This window comes from Neopsephotus bourkii, unplaced genomic scaffold (genome assembly GCF_033783945.1).
Source record: "Neopsephotus bourkii isolate Nb327-2 ecotype Australia unplaced genomic scaffold, CSIRO-AGI_Nbou_v1 NB_1085, whole genome shotgun sequence".
Lineage (NCBI taxonomy): Eukaryota > Metazoa > Chordata > Aves > Psittaciformes > Psittacidae > Neopsephotus > Neopsephotus bourkii.
Window position 1 is genome coordinate 339077 of NW_026901573.1, and position 23261 is coordinate 362337.

A 23261-nucleotide genomic window follows, 5' to 3' on the forward strand; every position below is an offset into this window, starting at 1 on the left:
TTTCTGGTTTTCACTGAGGTTTTAAGAATTGGGATATCTTCAAAGCAAAACAAAACAAATTCTGGAAAAACAAACTTTACAGATATAATTTTTGCACATTTGAGCCATTCACATAATTCTATCTCCAACACATGATGTGTACTCTAGACACAATTTTTCCCACCCTCTCATATTCAGAGTACTTTGGGGTTTTCTGAAAGACAAGCTTATCATTCTAAACCATAATAAATCCATGGAATATATTAAGAAATGTTCTTCTGATAAGCAGGTTAAATGAGGGAGAAACACTAAAAAGTCTTAATATGAATAGGGAAAAAAATACTTCAAAAGGGACTGGCGTCTTTTTTTAAGGTAATGCATTCTTTTTGCAGGTTATTGGTTTTACTAGAATCCTAAGAAGACATTTTGTTTTGGTTTCCAGGAAAAAAAAAAAAAAAGAAAAAAAAAAAAGAGCATTTGACCCAGAATTTGAAATGAAAGTCCTTGAAAGACCAGCCTTTTCTGATATTTCTTGAACATATTTGTAAAGCAATTATTTGTTACAATGCACTTTGTATTTCCACACTATAGCTGTTTGTTTTATTCAGAATGACTAACTGTGAGAACTTACTTTTGCTAAGAAAGTTATGGAATGATCAATTTTATTGAGCTGCTTTACTCCTCTTTGCTTTAGCACTTCTAAAAAGGAGGCAGATCTGAACCATTTTTACAAATCTCAGAAAATGAAAATAAAATGCACTGACACCCCCCGCCCAGTTTTAAAGCAGCATGTCTTGTCAAAACAATATTATTGCACTTATAAAAAGAATGTAACATAAAAAAAAAAGAAAAATAAAGCACAAAATACTGTTCATAGATAATTTTAAATTTCTATTTAAACTCGCAACATAAGAATTGCAATTTAAAATTTTAAAATGGCCAAAAAATCCTAATAAAAAATAGTAAGCGTACTTTCCCTTCCCACCTTGATTTGTTCAATAACTGAACACTTATGACAGAAGGCTGAATATACTCAAACCAGCCATTACAATGTACAAAAATTAAACTTCTTTGCATTCAGAAGACAGAAATGCATTCAGTCTTAAAGACAAAAAAACCCAGAAGCCTAGAGTTTTTTCTATAAAAAATACAGGAATGTATTGAAAAGAGCATTAAATTGAGCATTTGTTCATTTTGAAGCATATGATTTGTTCTTTCAAATCTTACATAGTGAAAAATTTAACATCATTAAGTTTGGACAAGCATGAGTTCACACAAGTGATACAAAGGTGTAGCAACAGAATGGCTGTGTGAAAACCAAAGATATTAAAAGCCAGATTTAAAAGATTACAGATCTGAAAGTGTAGTTCTAATTTAGAATTGCTAGACATCTCTTTATTTCTCAGTTATATACAAAGTGTAAATGAAGCCAACATTAGGTAGAAATGGAGCAAACACTGCCACAGAGTATTCAAGTATGTCTTGCTCAGATTTATGGCCAAGGCACCATAATAAGGAATACAGTGTGTACCACAGAAACACACAAAGCAATCTTCCTTCAGAAAGGAATCTATTATTTATTCATTGAGTATATCATGCTATAAAAATCTGATTATCCTGCAAATCAAAAATCTACAGAGTAACTGAGTAGTAAGTATTGTCCTTCTGCCCACCATTCTCTCCATAAATCCTTTATTCACAATGTCCGCTTAATATTCAGATACGCGAGTGTGGCTTTCCACTAAAAGGAAGTGGTTCCAGCTACTAAAAATGAAGACTGAATAATAAATTGATCAATCAAATACAATATCCTGCTGATCTTGACAGAGAATTTTATTTTACAACAGATGCCTGTGATAGCCATCAAGGGCAAAATAGGCATTAGTGAGCTACACACTGCAAAATAAATCTACAGCTCATTTAACAGGGAACAATAGACTACTTGATGACGGACTCCTCCCTCTGGCTAAGAAACCATTAGCCTATTTTCTCATCTAGGGCCATTCAAACTAGCAGGACCCTAACCCTGGATTTGCCAGACTGTCTCCCACCTCCCAGAGCTCTCATTATTTTAACTTTGTGCAAACACCACACGAATTGCGTCCTTCCCAGTCGGCACCAGCGCTGGAGGTTCCTGGGGAGCGCAGGCAGCAAGGGCAGCTCCGGCGAGCAGAGGCGGCCGGGGTACGGAGCAGGGCGGCGACGGGAAGCGGGAGGCGGGCGGGAAGCGGAGCCGGGCTGGAAGCGGGTCCCGGCCGCCCAGCACTATCCGCCCCACTCACTGCTCCGTGCTGGCACAGACGTGGTCCCGCTCCCACCCACGTGTTTTGCGATCGCTTTTCCACCTACAGACCGGCGTGTATGGGACGACGCTCCGCCGCCCGAGCTCCAGACACGGCTGCTCCCGGCGAGCACTGCCCGGGGACCGCGGGGAGGCAAGCTGCCCCGCTCCCCGCACCCTCCCACCCCGGGCTCCCCAGCACGGCAGCCCAGCCCAGCCCCACCTCTCCTCCGGAGCCTCTGCAGCCGCAAGGAGTCCCTCCCTTTCTTCTCCTGCCCGCCGCGGGGAGCGGAGTCGGTGCGACGGGGGGGTCCCGCTGTGCCCTCACCTCAGCGACCCCACCGACTCCCCTTCCCGCGGCCAGGAGCTACCATGGCTGGAGAGAGAGCGGCACCCCGCACGCACACGGCCGGAGCGGTGGGCCAAGCCGTCTCCTACCGTCTGAGGCCCTGGAAAGAGGAGGGCCAGGACATCCGCGATTTCTTCAAGCCGGGCCGGTGACTGGTCTCTACGGCATAAGAGGCGCGGTCCATGGCTCGGCAATAGAGGTACCGCTCCGTGTCGGAGTAGCCGCGATGCCTGACGCGTGCGCTGGCCAGGCAGCGGCCACGCGAGGCGGGCGGCGGCGGCGGGCCGGGGGTCTGCTGGTGCTGGAGAAATTGGTGCTGCCGCAGCTGCGAAGGATAGTGCTGCTCATGCCGCCACAGATGCTTGGGGGCTTTCAGACCCCCGTCGCCGTCGCTACTGCCGCCGCCGTCGCTGCTGCCGGCCTGCACGGACAAGCCGCTGCCGCTGCTCTGTTCTGCCTCCATGGTGCCGCTGGGCTGGGCCGGGCCGGGCCGGGCCGGGCGGCAGCCGCTGCCTTTCTCTGAGCAGCGGCAGGGAAACTGTGCTGAAAAGTTGGACAGCTCCTTCCGCACCGCCCCTCGGCCGGCTGTGGGAGCGGCTGCGGCCGGCGCGCCGCCAGGTCCTTGAGGCCACTCGGGAGGGGAGGCGGGGACAGGGGCGGGGGCCGGGGAGAGGGGCCGGCACCCGCTCGAAGCTATTTAAAGCCGGGCTGGAGCCATCGCGGGGGAGTGGGGAGGCTGTGGTGGGCTGCAGTTGGTGAGGAGGGAGTGCGGATCTATGCGGGAGACGGGGAAGGGCAGGGACCAGGAAGGAGCAGGATGAGAAGAGAGAGCCGAAAGGCTCTCCCTGCCGCAGCTCCGGCCTGCTGAGGGGCTCTGCTCTATCCCCTGTCCCTGCCGCGACTCCGGTCCGCTTGCTCACCGGACGCGCCAGTGCCGTCCTGGAGCCCCGGGAGCCTGCGGCACGGGCGCGGCGTGTGGCCACTTGCCGGACGTGACTCCCTCCCAGGGCACTCGCCGAGCAAAGCCAGGGCAGGTGGCAAAGTTTCACACGCCCCAGTTCACCCAGAACTTCGCGGTCGGCTAAAAATGAGTTCTTAGTCCCTAAACTCCTCCTTCAGCCACCCCTTATTTCCTACATCATACTTTCAGTCTTTGCTACATCAGGTTTAGAAATCGTCTGTTTCCCAACTTGAAACCTTCCTCTGGTCTGTCATCTTCACCGATGAGTAAGCTCTCTCCCCCCAGGGAGTAAAACTGGCTGTAAATCAATGTGAGGAAGGTTTAATTATAGCGATGCTGAGCCTACTGCTACAGGGAAGCCTTTATACTATAAATCACTAGTTTCGGGAGTTTGTAACTGTCACAGAAAAAAAAAAAAAAAAAAAAATCATTTAAAGTTAGAATGTACAGAACGCGAACTTAATCCTAAAAAGATATTTTTAAAACTCAGTTTCACATTTCAGTTTCTTCTGTGCTCATGTGCAATCAGTAATCCAGAACAGAAGCAAATTGCATGAGTTTTTTTCCTTTAAGTTGCCTTTTTTGGGGGGGGGGGTGGGGGTGGATGTGCCTTGGCCCCCCCCCCCCCCCTTTTAGTGGGTTTTTTTGGTTGGTTGGTTGGTTTTTGTTGTTGTTGCTGTTTTGGTTTTCCTTGTTCATGACAAACTTATAATTGCTACCTCCTGACAAAATATGAAAAGAAGACATGTAGGTGTTCATTTGAAAACTTTTAGTACATATTTGTCTAGTCCTTCTGTTTGCCAGGGTATCAGTACTAACCACAAATGCATTGCAAAAATGTCTCTCCTACAGTACCTTCAAAAAACATGCACTTTCTTCCAATCAGTGTTCACTTACTCATTAGACTGTTCTGATTAGCTTCATGCACAACTTCAACTTCCTCAATCACAAAATTGGTCTTGCCATCTTTCTTTCCTTTCCATCACAGATCTGCAATTATTTTAAAATCCATATTTTTTTTTCTGAACATCTTAGTTTCTTATTGATGGAAATGTGCACCTATATCAGTTATTTAACAGGTTGATGCATTTTTTTCCATTCATCATCCTGATAGTCAGCCTTCCTTCCCAGACATACAGCTCCCCTAAAATCAAGATTCACTCTCTAATAATATGCATCCAAGGTCTTTGTTTTTCCAAGTTAACAGCACTTTCCTAGATAATTTTGATAATCACTCCTCATCCCTTCATTTCTTTCTTTTTTTTTTTTTTCCTGTCCTAATAAGTTTCTTTTTCACCAACCAATTTCAGACAAGACACCATTGTGATGCATAATCTAAATACTGGGAAAAAGCTGAAGTAGTACTTCTTTGAAGTAAACTTAAGCTTGAACTGGTATGTTTATCAAGTTCTGATTCTCCTGCCATTTATGCAGACGTACAAGACTTTTTTTTTCCAAACCAGACATCTTAGATGCTACCATTTGCCTAGCCGTAGCAGACTGTGGCAGTTTTGGCAGCATGTGTGGGACACAGGAGAAAGACCAAAGCGAGACAAGAGGAGAGAATAATATCCAAAATGAAATACATAATGGGATAATTCCAGTGTGGGATATAGGCATATGGAATGCACCTGCAGTACTGTACTCAGCTCTTGAGCCTCCAAAACAAGAGGAACGTGGACATGTTGGAATGAGTCCAGAATGAGAGCCATGAAGGTGATCAGAGCTGGAGCACCTCTCCTCTGAAGACAGGCTGAGAGAGCTGAGGCTGTGCAACCTGGAGAAGACTCTGGGGAGAACTTAGAGCAGCTTCCAGTGCCTATAGGGAGTGCCTTATAGGGGAGGCCTACAAGGGGCTTTTTACAAGGGCGTGTAGCAATAGGACGAGTAGGAGTGTCTTTAAACTCAAAGAGGATAGACTTAGATTAGATATTAGGAATAAATTTCTTACTCTGAGGGTGGTAAGGTGCTGGCACAGGTTTTCCCAGAGAAGCTGTGGCTCCCCCACCCCAGGCAGTGATCAAGGCCAGGCTGCACAGGACTTTGAGCAACCTAGTCTAGTGGAAGGTATCCCTGCCATGGCAGGAACAAGATGATCTTTAAGGGCCCTCTCAACCCAAACCGTTCTATGATTCTATGAAATTTGGTGTCCTTTGCAATTACCCTCCAAGTAGCTGCAGGCTGCCTTTGAATCACCTTTCACCTCCTCCACAGCAGACCAAGTAAGCTCAGCCCTGAGCCCTCGTCACTGATCCTGTGCTCTAAGCCCAGGACACCCTGGTAGCTCTTTTCCAGGTTCCCAGCGTTCCCCTCGATCCAGTAGCTATGGTCACTTTGGCACAAGGTCTATTTTATGATAAAGAGTGCTTGGCTTCTGCCTGCCATGCAGTCCCTTGAAGCCCCAGGCCCTTTCCAGCAGGGTTGTGACCCTGTCAGTCACTTGCTGACCTGTGCCAGTGCTTCGGGTTAATCTTGTCTGGACTTCAACATGAGCTCTAGTAGTGATGTGCTCATTACCAGATGCCAGCTAGATGCTAAGACACCATTCTCTACACTTTTGATCCCACCTAACACTCTCTTCATCCAGTCCAGACCTCCAGAGTTTCCAAATAAGAATGTTTTGTGGGGTTGTTTCAAAAGCCTTACTAAACTGAAGGTATGTTACACCCACTGTTCCCTTTTCTTCACAGTCTTTTAATTATAAAAGACAGTCAGGTCAATCAAAAATTAGGTGCTTTTGGCAAATCCTTCAGGAACAGACTGCTCCAGCATGGGTCCCCCTGGGGTCACAAGTCCTGCAGCAAACCTGCATCTGGAAATAGATTCAGAGATGGGCTTGGAACTTTCCATCAACTGTGATCAGGCTGATCAGTCTGTAATACTTCTATCCTCCTTACGCCCTTTCTTAAGGATGAGTGTAACGTTAACCTTTTCCAATCTGTCAGAGACTTCCCTTAACCATCATGACTTTTCCGAAATGAAAAACAGCAGCCTCACAGTCACACTGGTACTGCCCTTTGCATATTAAATAAACTTTGACTATGCCATCTTGTCTGAATTCAGGTCAGTAGTGTAAACTTCATTAGCATATACACTGATGTAAGCTAAGATAGATTTGCTTGATTTTTGAAATGTATTTTGTTTGTATCCTGTTTAGGATAGGAATTTTTATTGCCTAACATAAAAGATCTTTGTATTTATGGTACAATACAAACAGTAAAAATAAAACTACACAGGCATCCTATGGCTCCAAACCCTTTCTTTCACATGAACTATCCTACCAAAGCCTAGATGCGAACAGAAGTTATTTTAGGTTTGTATTGGAGTGAGACAACTTCTGACTATATAGAAGACAATTGAACTGTTGGCATTTTTAACATTTTTGAAGGTTAAAATAAAATTAAATATTTTGAGCAAGTAGTACTGGTTACTGCAGTGGATTTTGGAGGATGGAGAATAAATTCTAATAGATGGAAGATGGCAAAACCAGACAGATACTTGTCTGGTTTTGGAGCCTTAGCCCTGTGCTGGAAATAGGCTCACAGTTTGACACTTGCTTTCTCTGGAGAGTATGGGCTTAAATTGTTTGCTTTTTTAAAAATTTTCCTGTAATGTCAGTTCAGAATGAACCTAATAATACATTAACATGTTTGACCCTGCTTTATAAGCTCTTTGTGGCAAAATCATTCCGTTTTCAGTTTGGTTTGGGGTTTTGTTTGGTTGGTTTTTTAAAGCTAACATGCAGGAAGCATTACTACAAGGAAAACAATAATAAAAAAATATGTTAATGTTTTTTGCAAACATTTCTGGGTTTGAAGGTCAGCGTAAATTGAAATTTTTGCAGTTACAGGGAGAAAGGGTGAAAGAATAGTGTCCGAAATTCACTGTCCTTTGCAAAACCTCTCAAATACCAGCCTATACAAAAAGACACTTACAACCACAGATTTTGCTTTCTAATCAGCTGTTAAGAAACACAATTTCTGCATAACTGTATTTGGGAGATTCATGTTTGCTCCCAGAGGCTGAAAGGAGAAAGGTATGCAGAAAGACTGATCTGGTTAAAATGTGAGTAAGCTTAGCTTGGGAACTCTGGAGGAGCAATTCTTTTCTTTTTAGAATTCTTAGCTGCTTCTCTGCTTGGAAGCATCAAAAACTTCTCTGATCCTCCACCTACCATAACAGGGTTCCTATAGAGTAATGAGATTAATTATTCCGAATGCAGTAAATCCACATTAACTGGCATAGACCATTTTTCTCTCCTTACAAGCTGCAGATCATCTCTTCCTTGCTTTTGCTTGTTAAATGGTCCTTCTGGCCACACACTCTATTTTGTGAAATAATACACCCTAAAAAATTTCATACCAAATTACAGACCAGTCAAGCCTGTAGTTAAGCAAACCATAGAAATCATAACCATCAAATAAAAGGTAAGACTTGGATCACACAAAGCCAGATCAGTCCCTGTGACCATGCCCCTATTAAGTAGATGTGATGGTGGGTTGCTCTGGCTGGCTGGCAGGTACCCACCAAAGCTGCTCCACCACTCCTCAACTGGAGAGGAAGAGAAAATACAATGGATAATAATACAATAACACGGTGGATGGATGATGGTAGAGCGGTGGATGTGGTCTACCTTGACTTCAGCAAAGCGTTTGACACGGCCTCCCACAGCATCCTTGCAGCTAAATTGAGGAAGTGTGGTCTGGATGGTCGGGTAGTGAGGTAGACTGTGAACTGGCTGAAGGAGAGAAGCCAGAGAGTTGTAGTCTATGGGGCAGAGTCTAGTTGGAGGCCTGTATCTAGTGGAGTGCCTCAAGGGTCGGTACTGGGACCAGTATTATTTAATATATTCATCAATGATTTAGATGAGGGAATTGAGTGTACTATCAGCAAGTTTGCTGATGACACTAAGCTGGGAGGGGTGGCCAACACGCCAGAAGGCTGTGCTGCCATCCAGAGGGACCTGGACAGGCTGGAGAGCTGGGCGGGGAATAACTTGATGAAATATAACAAGGGAAAGTGTAGAGTCCTGCATCTGGGCAGGAACAACCCCAGGTTCCAGTATAGGCTGGGGAACGACCTGTTAGAGAGCAGTGTAGGGGAGAGGGACCTGGGGGTCCTGGTGGACAACAGGGTGACCATGAGCCGACACTGTGCCCTTGTGGCCAAGAAGGCCAATGGCATCCTGGGTTGTATTAGAAGGGGGGTGGTTAGTAGGTCGAGAGAGGTCCTCCTTCCCCTCTACTCAGCCCTGGTGAGACCTCATCTGGAATATTGTGTCCAGTTCTGGGCCCCTCAGTTTAAGAAGGACAGGGACCTGCTGGAGAGAGTCCAGCGCAGGGCAACTAAGATGATTAAGGGAGTGGAGCATCTCCCTTATGAGGAAAGACTGAGGGAGCTGGGTCTCTATAGTTTGGAGAAGAGGAGATTGAGGGGTGACCTTATTAGTGTATATAAATATATAAAGGGGGAGTGTCACGAGGATGGAGCCAGGCTCTTCTCAGTGGCAAACAATGAAAGGACAAGGGGTAATGGGTACAAATTGGAGCACAAGAGTTTCCACTTAAACCTGAGAAGAAACTTCTTCTCAGTGAGGGTGACGGAACACTGGAACAGGCTGCCCAGGGAGGTTGTGGAATCTCCTTGTTTGGAGACATTCAAAACCCACCTGGACACGTTCCTGTGTAACCTTATCTAGGTGTTCCTGCTCCGGCAGGGGGATTGGACTAGATGATCTTTTGAGGTACCTTCCAATCTCTAACATACTGTGATACTGTGATACTGTGAAGGCTTGTGGATTGAGATAAGGATGGGGAGAGATCACTCACCAACTGCCACTAGCAAAATGGACTTTGGTGAAATTAATTTTATTTCAAGTCATAGAATCATAGGATAGTTAGGGTTGGAAAGGACCTTAAGAACATTTAGTTCCAACCCCCCTGCTATGGGCAGGGACACCTCACACCAAACCATCTCTCCCAAGGCTTTGTCCAACCTGGCCTTGAACACCTCCAGGGATGGAGCATTGACGGTTTCCCTGGGCAATCCATTCCAGTGCCTCACCACCCTAACAGTAAAGAATTTCACCCTTATATCCAATCTAAACTTCCCCTGTTTAAGTTTGAACCCATTACCCTTTGTCCTGTCACTACAGTCCCTAATGAAGAGTCCCTCTCCAGCATCCCTATAGGCCCCCTTCAGATACTGGAAGGCTGCCATGAGGTCTCCACGCAGCCTTCCCTTCTCCAGGCTGAACAGCCCCAACTTTCTCAGCCTATCTTCATACAGGAGGTGTTCCAGTCCCCTGATCATCCTCGTGGCCCTCCTCTGGACTTGTTCCAACAGTTCCATGTCCCTTTTATGTTGAGGACACCAGAACTGCACACAATACTCCAAGTGAGGTCTCACGAGAGCAGAGTAGAGGGGCAGGATCACCTCCTTCAACCTTCTGGTCACACTCCTTTTGATGCAGCCCAGGATACGGTTCACTTTCTGAGCTGCGAGCGTACACTGAAACCGGCTCATGTTCATTTTCTTATCAGCCAACACCCCCAAGTCCTTCCCCGCAGGGCTGCTCTGCATCTCTTCTCTGCCCAACCTGTAGCTGTGTCTGGGATTTCTCTGACCCACGTGTAGGACCTTGCACTTGACATGGTTAAACTTCATGAGGTTGGCATCAGCCCACCTCACAAGTGTGTCAAGGTCCCTCTGGATGGCATTCCTTCCCTCCAGCGTATCAACCAAACCACACAGCTTGGGTCATCAGCAAACTTGCTGAGGGTGCACTCAATCCCACTGTCCATGTCAGCGACGAAGATGTTGAACAAGACCAGTGCCAGCACCGATCCCTGAGGGACACCACTCGTTACTGGTCTCCAGCTGGATATTGAGCCATTGACCACAACTCTTTGTGTGTGGCCATCCAGCCAGTTCTTTATCCACCAGGTGGTCCATTCATCAAATTGATGTCTCTCCAATTTAGAGACAAGGATGTCGTGTGGGACAGTGTTGAATGCTTTACACAAGTCCAGGTAGATGACATCAACTGCTCTACTGCTGTCCATCAGCTCTGTAGCCCAGTGAAGCCATGCTGGCTGTCACCAAGCACCTTGTTGATTTTAATGTGCCTTAGCATGCCTTCCAGGAGTATCTGCTCCAAGATTTTTCCAGGCATAGAGGTGAGACTGACTGGTCTGTAATTCTCCGGGTCATCCATTTTCGCCTTCTTGAAAATGGGGTTATATTTCCCTTTTTCCAGTCATCGGGAACTTAGAGTAGGGTAACAAGAAATAAAACCTAAGTCTTTAAATACATTCCTTACAATTCTCTCTTCTTTCTGGGCTAAATTTGCTCCTGAATTCTCTACCTCCTCTCCTTAGTTGCTCAGGGGGATGGGGCATGTGGGTTGTTCATCACATGTTGTTTCTGCTGCTTGCTTTTTCCTCCTCAGGGGAAGACTCCACACTCTTCCCCTGCTCCAGCATATAGTCCCTCCCACAGCAGACTGTTCTCCATGAACTTCTCCAACATGAGTCTCTCCCACAGACTGCTGTTCTTCAAACTCTGATCCAGTGTGGGCCCCTTCCATGGGTGCAGTCCTTCAGGAACAGACTGCTCCAGTGTGGGTCCCTTCCATGGGGTCACAATTCCAGCAGAAAACCTGCTGCACTGTGGGCTCCTCTCTCCACAGGACCACAGCTCCTGCCAGGAGCCTGCTCCAGCACAGGCTTCCCACAGGGTCACAACCTCCTTCTGGCATCCACCTGCTCCGGCGTAGGGTTCTTCATAGGCTGCAGTTGGAGATCTGCTCCTCCATGGACCTCCATGGGCTGCAGGTGAAGATCTGCTCCTCCATTGACCTCCTTGGGCTGCAGGGGCACAGCTGCCTCACCATGGGCTACACCATGGGTTGCAGGGGAATCCCTGCTCTGGCACTGGAGCACCTTCTCCCCTCCTTCAGCACTGGCCTTGGTGGCTGCAGAGCTCTTTCTCACACACATTGTCACTCCTCTCTCTGGCTGCAGTTGCTCCTGCACAGGAACTTTTTCCACTTCTTATCTATGTTATCCCAGAGGTGCTAACCATTCTCACTAATGGGTTCAGGCTCTGGCCAGGGTGAGCCCATCCTGGTGCCATCTGGTATTGCTTCTTGCAGCTTCTCACAGAAGCCACCCTTGTAGCCTCCCAACTACCAAAACCTTGCCACAGAAACCCCATACACAGGCTTACCCATGTTTCGTTTTAAAATGTATTATAATAAAAAACAGCAATGCATGTATATTATAATATCTATATGTTAATTTTTGCATTGGTGTGTTCCATATCTGTACCAATTTTTTATTATTAGTAACAATAACATGTTATTAAGAATAATGGTGTTTTGCATTTACATAGTGGTTTGTGTGCATTTCATCCAAAAAATACATATGGGATGTTACTACCTATATTTTACGCAAGTGGAAACTGAAGCACGGGGCACAGTATTAAGGCAGACGTTCTATTGCATTTAAATATCTGACTCTTCACTTACAGTTAAATATCTGACTTTCACTTCAGTCACCTTCAAATCTTTAAATTTAAAACCCCACATATTTAACTGTTTATTACACCAGTGTGCTAAGATATTGACAGAACATATTGTTCCTAAAGAACAGGATATTTACACTTTATTGAAAAATATGCTATAAATAGAACCTAGAAGCTTTATCTAGAAACAAACAAATAAATAGCATATGATAACTTTTCATCAATATTTTCCATATGAAATCAAGGTTGGTTGTTGGTTTTTTTTTTCCTAATTTGGCTTATTTCACTACAGAATCCTCAAAAGTACCAGGTCTGCTGAAGACTCAATAGCAACAGAACATTCTATGCTTGAGAGTTGTAACTGAAATTATTTAGAAAAATATATTTCATTTTCTTGGATCTTGCCTGAGCTTCCTCACACAAGACTGGAATCTCCCTTGCGTGTTGAGGCTTGAATATGAGAACTATTGCTCCAGGCACAGCCATGTATTAGCCTTGTATTAACATCTTGGAGCTCCCTGTGTATATCACACCAAAATGCAGAGAGATCCATAAAATAAAATGTAACATTCTACCTTATAAAAAAATGCCATTTTACATAAGGTAGGTTTCTTAGCCTTTCACTTCTGTCTTTAAAAACATGTGCTTGTGTTTTTTAAGAAATACTTAGAGAAGGAGAAAGAATAGCGTTCAAAACTAATAAATTTGTTTGCTTTTGTATCTTTCCTGACAAAGGTTTTCACAGTATTTTCAAGGCTCTGTTTAGCTGATGGCAGTAGCACTAACAGTGTATGGTTATATCTCTTAGTCCTCAGAATGGCAGTTCTTAACAGATGCTTGTGATACTGCAGTGAAGATAATTCTGACATACAAAAAATATCATGGAGCATCTTATATTGTCACTTAATTTTTTTGGACTAACAATGGACATACAGTCATTAGAAACTATTTCATTTAATTTTTGGCCTCAATATAAAGGAATTATAATGTTGAGGTGCAATACAAACCATATATAATGTAACACTGAAGGTCAATGTATTAAGATAACATGTATAACTGGATTACATAGACTAATGTCCCCTACTTCGTGTGAGAGAAGTTCCTTCTGTAATAGTTTACATACCTTGTAAAAAACGGTAGAGTGAGAGAAAATCATTTACATTGTCTGTACACAAAATGAACCAATGCTAAAACACAAGTTACATAATGATAAATTTTACTCAGCAGTATTCACCACTTACTACAGTGCTGATAGTAATCATGTTATAATTCAGCACAATAGCGCTTAAAAAAATGTACTCTGTTTTAAATATAAACATGAAGTTTCACTGATTTATTTTAAGTCCACTAAGATTGAATTTCTGATGCAGTGGACAGTCACTAGCTCTTCATATAATTTTTTTATCACATCTGACTCATGAAGCAGAAACATATTCCTGCTGCTAGCAATGGATAAGTAATTCAGCAGATCATCATTCTATAAATCAATTGAAAATATTATTAAAGAGGAAAAAATTGAGTGCTTTAAAAAGTAGAGATCTGATTAAATGTAGAATATATGGTTAGATGTAGAACTACAAAGTGTAGAAAAAGAAAATATAACAAGACCATACCCATATACGTCTCACATAATCTACTTGTAGAATGTATTCTCATTAATCATTAACTTCTTTACCACTGCAAGCAAAGGGACAGTTATGGTAAGAGCACCGTATCTGTTTCAACATATATTCTGAAATCCTTTTGCAGAGACAAGTTAACAATCAGTAGCCCCTTTTTTCTTTTTTTTTTTTTTTTCTAAATGTCTTTTTTAAATTATGGAATTTGTCCATAATTTAATTTTACTAAAATTACTATTAACATGGTAAATGCTTATTGCCTATTTGGAAGGCTGCTTTTCCAGTTTGCAGAAAGATGTTCCTGTAGATAGCTCCGTGGGGATCTATTTTTGATACATTTTTTTAGTGAGGAATAACACTTCCAAGTTGGGGGGTGGGGGGTGGGGAAACACACCCAATGACAACAAACAAAACAAAAAAAACCACAACAAAACACCAAAACCACCAACAGTCCAACAAAAAAAAAAAAAAAATCCACACAAAAGCCCCAAACAAAAAAAACTCTATAAACTTATTAGCCATCTAGTCTACCGCCTTCTATATATAAGCAAGTTACCTGACAGATGATATTTTTTAGTGTTCTTTAATTTTCCCTGTGTCCAGTCACAATTGATTCAAAGATCTACTTTTCTTAGAATAGGTGTGGCATAAATACCAAATTAATTTATAGTATAAAGTGAAATAGAAATCATATTCATTTAAGCATTTACTATAACACATACAACATGTCTTTCAAAATCTGAATACAAACACAAAGCTAACAGTTCCTTGTGCACACAGTTTCTGCTTCTTACAGAGAGTATTTATGCTAGAAGGATGTTTCTTTGAATCAAAATTCCAGTTGCAAGAGCATAGTCTCTCTGTATAAATTGTGTTCTTGTTCTGTGTATTAAAGCACTGAGTTCAGTCCTGTGGAATACATTCATCACAACTCCGCCAAAAAGAAGAGAAATACCCTGACACACGAAAACCAACCCTCTCCTTTTACCCGTGTAATTTAAAATCTGTCAAGTGTGTAAGAACCATGTGTTTGATACTTCAGGTACATGGAAAGACACAGCTAAGGCCTGGGGTTTGACACCCCTAGGGCTGTTGCAGAGCTGTATTTATGAAAAGCTGAGCTGATTGAGATGAAAGGCATTTTGCCCCCATTAAGATCACAATTTCATGTATCCTCCCACTTGGAACACTGAGCAAAGGCTCAATCTATTTCAGAAGCACACTAAAAATCACAAGTTATATTCCTGCTAGTTCTATGTAATTACTGAATGTAGAAGGGGGCAGATCTTAAAAACATTTCCTTGACTGCCTTGATTTGCAGCTGGAGAAGGAAACAACAGCAACACTTATTACTTTCCCAGTTGGATAGTACAGGAGCAAGAGAGGAGAGATTTAGCACAGTCAGTGCTCTTCCCACTACCTCCTCTTCCCCACTGTACCACAGCAGCAGATTTAATGAAGCATAAGCCCCAGGAGAGGCTCTGTGGAGTTTCTTCCTTTTGTAGCAATAGGGGACAGTGATACCTTGATTGAAACTTGGTTTCCAAAGTAGTTCCTGAATAATAAAACTGCGTATCACCCATTGATCTGGAAAAATCACAGAATGAGAATCTAGCCTGTTTTGAACAAGGTCTGGAGGATAGAAGGTACTTCTCCAGTTTCTTTTCCACTCTATGAGTTAAATTATTGATCTGCTCACTTCAAGCAGAGGAACGTGGGTGGCATCCAAGGTATTTTATTAAGGGTACACTTGTATGAAATATAAAAACTTCAGTTTGCAGGGGTTTAGGAGCATTTAATTCCTTAAGACTTGCACAGCATTAAAGCCTCTTAATTTTACTCTGATTTCCACAAATAAGAAAGCTTACAAGTTAAAAGCAAACCTCATTCAAACCTAGATTCACTCAGTTCTCAGTGAAAAAGCATAAACCCTCACTGAACTAACAAACAGTAAGAAAAAAATCCAAAACAAACAAACAGAAAAAAATGGAGTGTTTAATCAAACCCCAAGTCAGGTGAGTTTTGCATAAAGCTGGTAAGGTGTTTACTCAGAACTAGGCAGTATAATTCTTTGGTTATTTTATATTACTCAAACCATATCTGAAGCTCACTACTCATTGTCTTAATTCATTTCATAATTTTTAATTATGGTTTGGATTAATCACACACACACACACACACACACACACACTGAAATACTCTGCTATTTAAGTTCATGTAAAGAGAAAAAAAAAGAAGGCTACTAGGTATTCCGTGAATGCAACTGAACCAGTATCTTTTGTAGGACCAATCTTGAAATAACTCTTTTTTAGGTAGCGTTTTACTTTTTTGTCTCTACATCCCCTTCATTCCTTCAAGTTCTCACATAAGCTTTAATATTTTTCTCCAACTTTATAAAGCAAGATGCAGAGAATAAAAATAAAAATTTTTTAAAAATAAACTTTTAAAATAGTCACTTTTCTGGAAGAGCAATGCAGGTATTTCAGTTGACTCTTGCCAAGTATTAGGAAGGCAAAAGAATGTAAAAGGCTCATGTCAATAGATTTCAGTTAATTGCTCCCAAAAATGTTTCCGGATTTATTTATTTATTTAATGAAGCAGTAATCAATCCACTACCATTAGAATGAATAATAGAATTTATTTTCTTTTCTGAAAGACCATTCAAAAGAAAATTACATTCTCCTGTAAAATATATTTCAATTATTGGACAGCTTAATTAACACTTACCTAATCTTAACTTGGACAGATACAAACCAAAATTCAAAAATATAGTGCATTGAAGCTAATTAAAGTGTCAAAATTTCTAACATGTATGAAACTATGTATTTTTTTATTAGAAAGTTAGGAATGTATATCAGTCTTTCAATAAATTATTTTTAAACAAATAAACAAATTGTATTTAATATTTTTTGATAGTAAACAAATTTTTAATATTTTCAAAAATAAAGGATATAGATGTAAATTATCTTATATTTCTGGTAAAAGGTTTGTTAATTACTTGCTTTTGGTGAATCAGAAATATTAACAGTTTGAATAGTAAAATGTAATTTTGCAAGTCAGTGGATTACTTATTATTTAAATGAAGGATAGAGGGGAAAGTAACATTCATTAGTGCGGGTAAGTGAGTGTGAATATTGCCAATTTAATTTCCCATCTGTAACTCTCCAAAGTAAAGGCCTTTATAGAAGAATATTAACTCGAGGTATAAAAAAAAGTTTTAAAGTGTTATTTATCAAAATTGTCATTTGTTACTTGTTCATCTCATACTCACTGAAAATATTAATGGCTTTATTTACTAAACTTGGCTCATTTTGGTTTGATAGCCCTCCAGCTAGAAGCACTTGGAGGTTTTTCTGCTGTCTTCATTGAAAGTTGGATTGTTCAGCTCATATTTGAGCTACAAGTGAACATTATTTGAATTGCAATATTTGCCTGAAGCCAGTATAATATATCAGTTTCAGTTATGCTCCAAAAATATGAAATTTGTTGGCTGAAAATTCTTTCACATTTGTCAAATGAATCACTTGTATAAGAAGAGCACTGAGTCCAGAGACAAATGTGAAAGATCTCATAGACAATGGTTTGCACAATAAAATTCCATCTATTTCAAGTTAATTATTTGCCAAAAATGGTGGAATGCTTTGATCCTATCTTTCACTCTAGCTAGCACACGCATAGTTCCCTTCAACCTTCTCTGTTCTCTCACCAGTTTTCAAGCAGAGAGAAATAGAGAAAAATTAAATAATTAAAAACTGCTTTTCAGTCATTTAAAAACCCAAGCAAACCAACCAAACAAACAAAAAAAAAAAAAGATTAAAAAACCAAAACCAACCAAAGCTACCAAAAACCAAATCAACAACAAGAAAAAAACAACACAACAAATAAACCAAACCAAACCAAAACAAAAAAAACCCAGAAGCTGAGCTTCTCCCTGATTTTTGCAGGGTTTATAAATCCTATAGGAAAATGCTAGCCAGGTCGTGACTATTCAAGGCAGCAGTCACAAACAGCAGAAGCTCTGAAACTATTCCCAGCTCTGTTTCTCTTGGGTCAGCACTCACTGAGTGCTTTAGTGAAGGCTGACCCTCTAACCATCAACAGAGCCTTACAGGGGCAGAATAGTAGACTTAGACATTATTACCTCTTTTAGAGCAGTGTGACTGCATGCTTGAGTGAACATGGTCTAGCACAATTGGGACATGTTAAAATTGTACTCAAAAACGGATTAAGATGGGGTCAGAGATGCTGAAATCTACCAGTACCTAGAAGCTATTGTTAAGATGTGATTAATATTTCAGGATTAATGGGGAATACTTGTAAGATTTTAAGTTTACATCTTTGTTACTGCTGGATTGAAGGTATGGGTCTTGACTTTTGTGGGTTTTTTTTTTTAAATAGTGAATCCTTCTAGCAAATTATTGTTTGTATATTCAGTATCATGAGGGTGTTCATGATCAAGATAGCAGCTTTCCATACACATATGTTTGCGAATACTTTCCCAAACACTTGTGTAATCTGACATCCTTGCAAGAAGCAGCAAATCTTGAAATACCTACCTACAGAATAAAATGAGTACAGGTTTATTTTCTTACTATCTGTTAGGTATCATAAAATATGGAGCACTAAATTTTGTCCTCAGGTTCTGCAAACAGCTCATGCTTCAGGGAATCAGGACTTTGAGTGACACTGATCACTCAGACAGTGAAATCATCTGGCTTGGATCTAATTCATGATGGAAAGCTAATATCCATTTAATGCTGAAGAAAAAAAAACAAACACCAGTAGCTCAATACTTATGATTTCTCTGAGTGAGATATAATAGTGGGTAAGAAATCATAATCCACTTACTGCTTTAATTACTGAAATAACTGCTGACAGTAAATGCTGTCATAAATAGAAACTGTTGGGTAGTTTCAGTTGAAATTATTGAGAGAAAAAACCCACAACTATATTCTTTAAGTGAAGCTTGTGTTCTTAGTTCATACCCTTACACCACTCTGTTGGTAACAACAATATTCCAGCTTTGTTTTCCTTTATCCGTACTACCTTTTCCAAAGCTTTTTGCATTCTTCAGTAGGTTGTCCCCTTAATTCTCTAGTTAAGTGCATTATATAATTGATGTTTACGTTTAAGTAACTCTGTAGCTGTTACGCATTTTACAGATCTTGATCTTCCCTGTGGAAAATGCTATACGGGAGAGGAATGATGGTAATTTAAACATCTTCAACAGCATTATTTAATTATTCTCATCACAGTTCCTTATCACTCTGTGTTAGTTCAGTAATACTGTATGCACATTTTATAAGCCTTGACATAATGTGGAAAACTGGTGCCATAGTTTTCTACGAGATTTCTTTTCCTTTCTTCACCGTGCTTCTTGGCACAAACCTTACCACAATTTATCTTGGCTTATAAATTTAATTTTCTGTGTTTTGCAGAGTGACAACATTTCTCAAAATATCTTCAACTTACTTCTAATCTATCTGTATTTTTAAAAGTATTTTAATTTATTATTAAACAAACCAGATAAGACTTACTTAATTCCCTTGTATTAAAGCTTCCAGTCCTACATCCTGGAATCACACTGATGATCAGCAAAAACTTTTATTATTTGATTTCTAAATAGGATTTAAAGCCAAAAGAGATCACCCAAAGCAATTCCTCTCATTGTAATGCTAATAGCATCTCATGAATTGGTGCAAAAGAGAGTAGCAATTGCTACTGCTGTATTACAGGACTAGCATGAATATGACTTCTGTTATCTCACACTACCATCAGGTGTCATTAGAAAGCAAACTTGAAAGGCATTGCAAATATTTTTTACTGACTATGCCAACACTCTGAGACTGAAAAAAATGTTGTATTGCCAATGGCACCATTTTTTAAAGGTCTAAATTCAAATGAAAAAGTTTTATGTGTGGATCTATCTACTTAAACCATTCTTAGCTACCTAGCTGCCAGTGGAACATGTTCAAGCAAACAAACAAAACCTGAAATATTCTTACAAAATTGCAACATCAATAAGTGTATTTCAATTATCTTTGAATTATGTGTTCTCTGACTTTACTATCGAGATTATCATGAGCTATTTTTACTCAGTCCTCTTAAAAGTTTAATTTTCTGGATTTTTTAATCATGTCTGTTGCTCATCTGTACCTGATCTTTGGTAGATTGCTCTCACTACTATTTTTAGCAGTTTTGTGGGGGTTTTTCCAAATTCAAGGTATACCAAAGATAGACAAAATAACCCAATACTGAAGTTACTGTCCTCAAATATAGGGAAAACTCCTACATCTAGCAACTGCTATCAATTCCTCACCTTTCTCAGAAACTACAGATTGACATCAGCAAGTTTTGTGCAAGGGTAAGCACATATTTACAAGAGCATCAAATGAATAATGGATCTTCAACTCAGCCCACAATTAAAATGCCATTTACATTTTAACTGGGATTCAGGATGATTTGGTTCTATGGAGATCACAGAATGTACAACGGCTATGATTCTATTACTCACTAAGGCATTTGGCAAGAAAAATCTTAAGAGGTGAGGATGTTAGAACCACAGAATAGCTTCTAATACAAAGTCAATACTAACCAGTGTTGAAAGAAATCTTAACTGTAGAGTATATTTGTCTGCAGTGATGCAGCTGCTTCTCAGGGTAGCAACTTCTACTTTATTTTGTTCAATTTTTCTCTAAAAAACTATGACAGAATACATCTAGCCTTTGCTTTAGCAAGGAAATCAATGACAGTCATCTGAAATACAAGCATGTTAATGAAGAGCTTAAAGATTTTTAAGCTACCAGAGAAGTCAACACTGCTTATTTTATTATCTTAATGCTGGGATTTTAAAGGCTTTTCCTATCCCTCCTTCATTTTTCATTTCCTCTCCTACTACAATAAAAATATCATATTTTATATGTTTTTAAATAATTGTTATTTACTTTAAGCAAGCATGCCATTTATACTTAACAGAGAAAATCTTATGATTTTTTTCTCTGTTTTCAATTAAGGCTAAATTTACAGAACAGTCTCCAGAGGAAACCCCAGACTACTGATGACTTTAGATTAATCTCCCACACAGCTTTTAGTACCTCTGTGTAGGCCGCATCCTGTCACCATTTAATTAAACAGGATTTTGTCACCATGTCTACATGAAGAACAATCAGGGCTTGAAAGTATATTCTACATCAAGATATTTTAGCATCATAAAGATACACCATATTTTATCAACATAAAGATGACAAAAGCATAGTTATTGTCCAGATTTATACCAATTAATCTGTCAATAAAAAAGTACAATTATATATTTACACTTGATGAAGAAGAGCAATTGTTATTAATTCATGCATATATAACAAATGAAGCATCTCAAAAGGAATATTTAGGGCTAAGGATTATTTCATACATTTTATTTTTGTGATTATAAAATCAAATTAGATTTTTGAGGAAAATGACTAGGATGACATCAAGTTTTACCACTGATTATTAAATATCTTAATGCAGATCTCTCTGTATATACAAAAAAAAAAAAAAAGTGCTATTCACATCTGTATTTACATTACCCCAAAAATAGATGAGAATTCTTTTTTCAAGAATTACATAAAAGTTTTTAGAATTTCATTTCCATAAAACAGTTTGGAAACCGTGGTGCTGAATGGCATATAAGTTACATGATACACTGTGTAAGTTACTCAATACAGACTACTCCATGTTCTCCATCTATCATGCACTTTTCCAGTAGTGATAATTTCAGAAACAACTGAATGCAGGACTTCTGCCAAAGTTGAAGAAGAGTTACAAAAATTATACAGAACATGAAAGAGAGCTATCTTGCATTGTTGCAGACCAAGAATGCAGAATATGTGTGATTAATAGATGGTTTAGACAGTGATAGAGATTATAATATACACCTATAAGCATCCAAAGATTTAAACATCTGGAGGAGAAGGGAGATATGAGCCAAAACAAGGCAACAGAAGGGAACTGAGGAAAGAAATGTTGCAGCAATTTGCAGTCAGAGAAATAAAAATCTCCTTCAAACTTTTCAGACAAAGATGTCATAAAAATCCAATTGCTCAAAAATCCACAGTACTGATTTGTCTCCATTGAAAAGTCTCCATTTCTGCCTGTTAATTTAAGATCATACATAGATATCAAAAATTATCACTATACATTTATTTTCTACTAGAGACATACAGGCATGTTTAATGTTGGATCTGAGAAGACCTTTTACTGTAGAGTCTATGTGGTTCCGCAGCCACTTATTCACACCTTTGTCATTGTCAAACTGTTCCATTTAATCACCCTATCACCTATACCAGAAAAAAAGATCAGAGTTACATTTGAATTAAAGAAAATTATAGTTGAGAAGAGATGTGTCAAGACAGAACAGAATGAGACCATTGCATAGCCATTACTTGAGATTGCCCAGAAACTTATTTTGTTGAAAGTAATAGCAGTCAACCAAATCTTACTCTATCACATGGAGCAGATCCTCTGATAAAGCTCATATTTTTCCTCTGTACTGAGAAGTTCAAGCAAGACACCTATGAAAAACATCTCATAAAATTGGTTCACTGCTGGGAAAGAGGTGAAACCAGAGTTACAGCTTTTCATGGCTTCTCTCTTCTATATTATTTGCTGTTACAAGAGCTACAAATTATCTGCCCTTATATTTTTGCAAGATAATTTTGAAGTTCTTTCTTTTTATCTCCATTTTATAACATTATCCCTTTTAAAGACCATTTTAAGAAAAGCAAAAATTATGGTACATTCAAGTCTCAAGAGAATCTGATCCATTTATTTTCCAGAGAACTAGTGTCGAGCCTTTGTCTGAAGTGAAAGGGGAAACTGTAACTAGGGTGTTTAAAAGAATCAGAAGAAAGTCTGGAGCTTTAGACTAGAAACAGAAAGTCAGCAGATGAGTAAATGTACTTAACAGGCTGTTTTCAGAGAGTACACCTAATGTAAGATTTGTAAGTGGAAATCGCTTTCTATGCTAGATCATTCGAAAGTATTATTTTGATTACAGCTGTGAAAAAATCAGCTTCCTCCTGTTTCCAGAATATCCCATTTATTCCCTTGTGTTCCAAACTGGAATATTACTCATTGTCTGCTCTATGAATTTTCCTTAAAATTTTCAGTGTGAAACAAGGCATCATCTCAATAAATTCAAATCTCACTTTCTGCATTTGAGCTGTCTACTTAATAGGAGACTATATTTTCCAGATAATGAAAAATGGCTCCAGAGTGAAGAGAAAAATTTTCATCTGCAAGAAGACAAAATATATTTTTCCCTAAATAAAGTTTCAACAAAAGGTGAAGTCATATAATGAAATAGCATTTTGATAAAAGTGTTGCATTATAAAATGTTCTTTTTATTCCAACAGTATAACCCTGCAATGCCTTATCACAGTTATCCAAAATAATCTGTATATATTTGGATGTGATATTGTACACTATTTAAACATCAAGTCTTAAAAGTGTTAAATGTTCAAATTCCGGTGAGATTTGTAATCTGCATTAACTACATCATTTGCTAGT

The 23261-nt window shown here is 39.9% G+C and overlaps 1 protein-coding gene across 1 annotated transcript in view; it reads right to left on the reverse strand.

Moving 5' to 3' along the window:
* Positions 1 to 13250: 13250 nt before the first annotated feature.
* LOC133217039 (cAMP-specific 3',5'-cyclic phosphodiesterase 4D-like) overlaps positions 13251 to 23261 on the reverse strand; it is a 95827-nt gene continuing 85816 nt past the window's right edge. Inside the window, exon 4 of the mRNA XM_061362158.1 lies at positions 13251 to 13573. Within this exon, the coding sequence (XP_061218142.1) occupies positions 13558 to 13573 (16 nt within the window). The 3' untranslated portion in view covers positions 13251 to 13557. The remainder of the gene's footprint in view (positions 13574 to 23261) is intronic.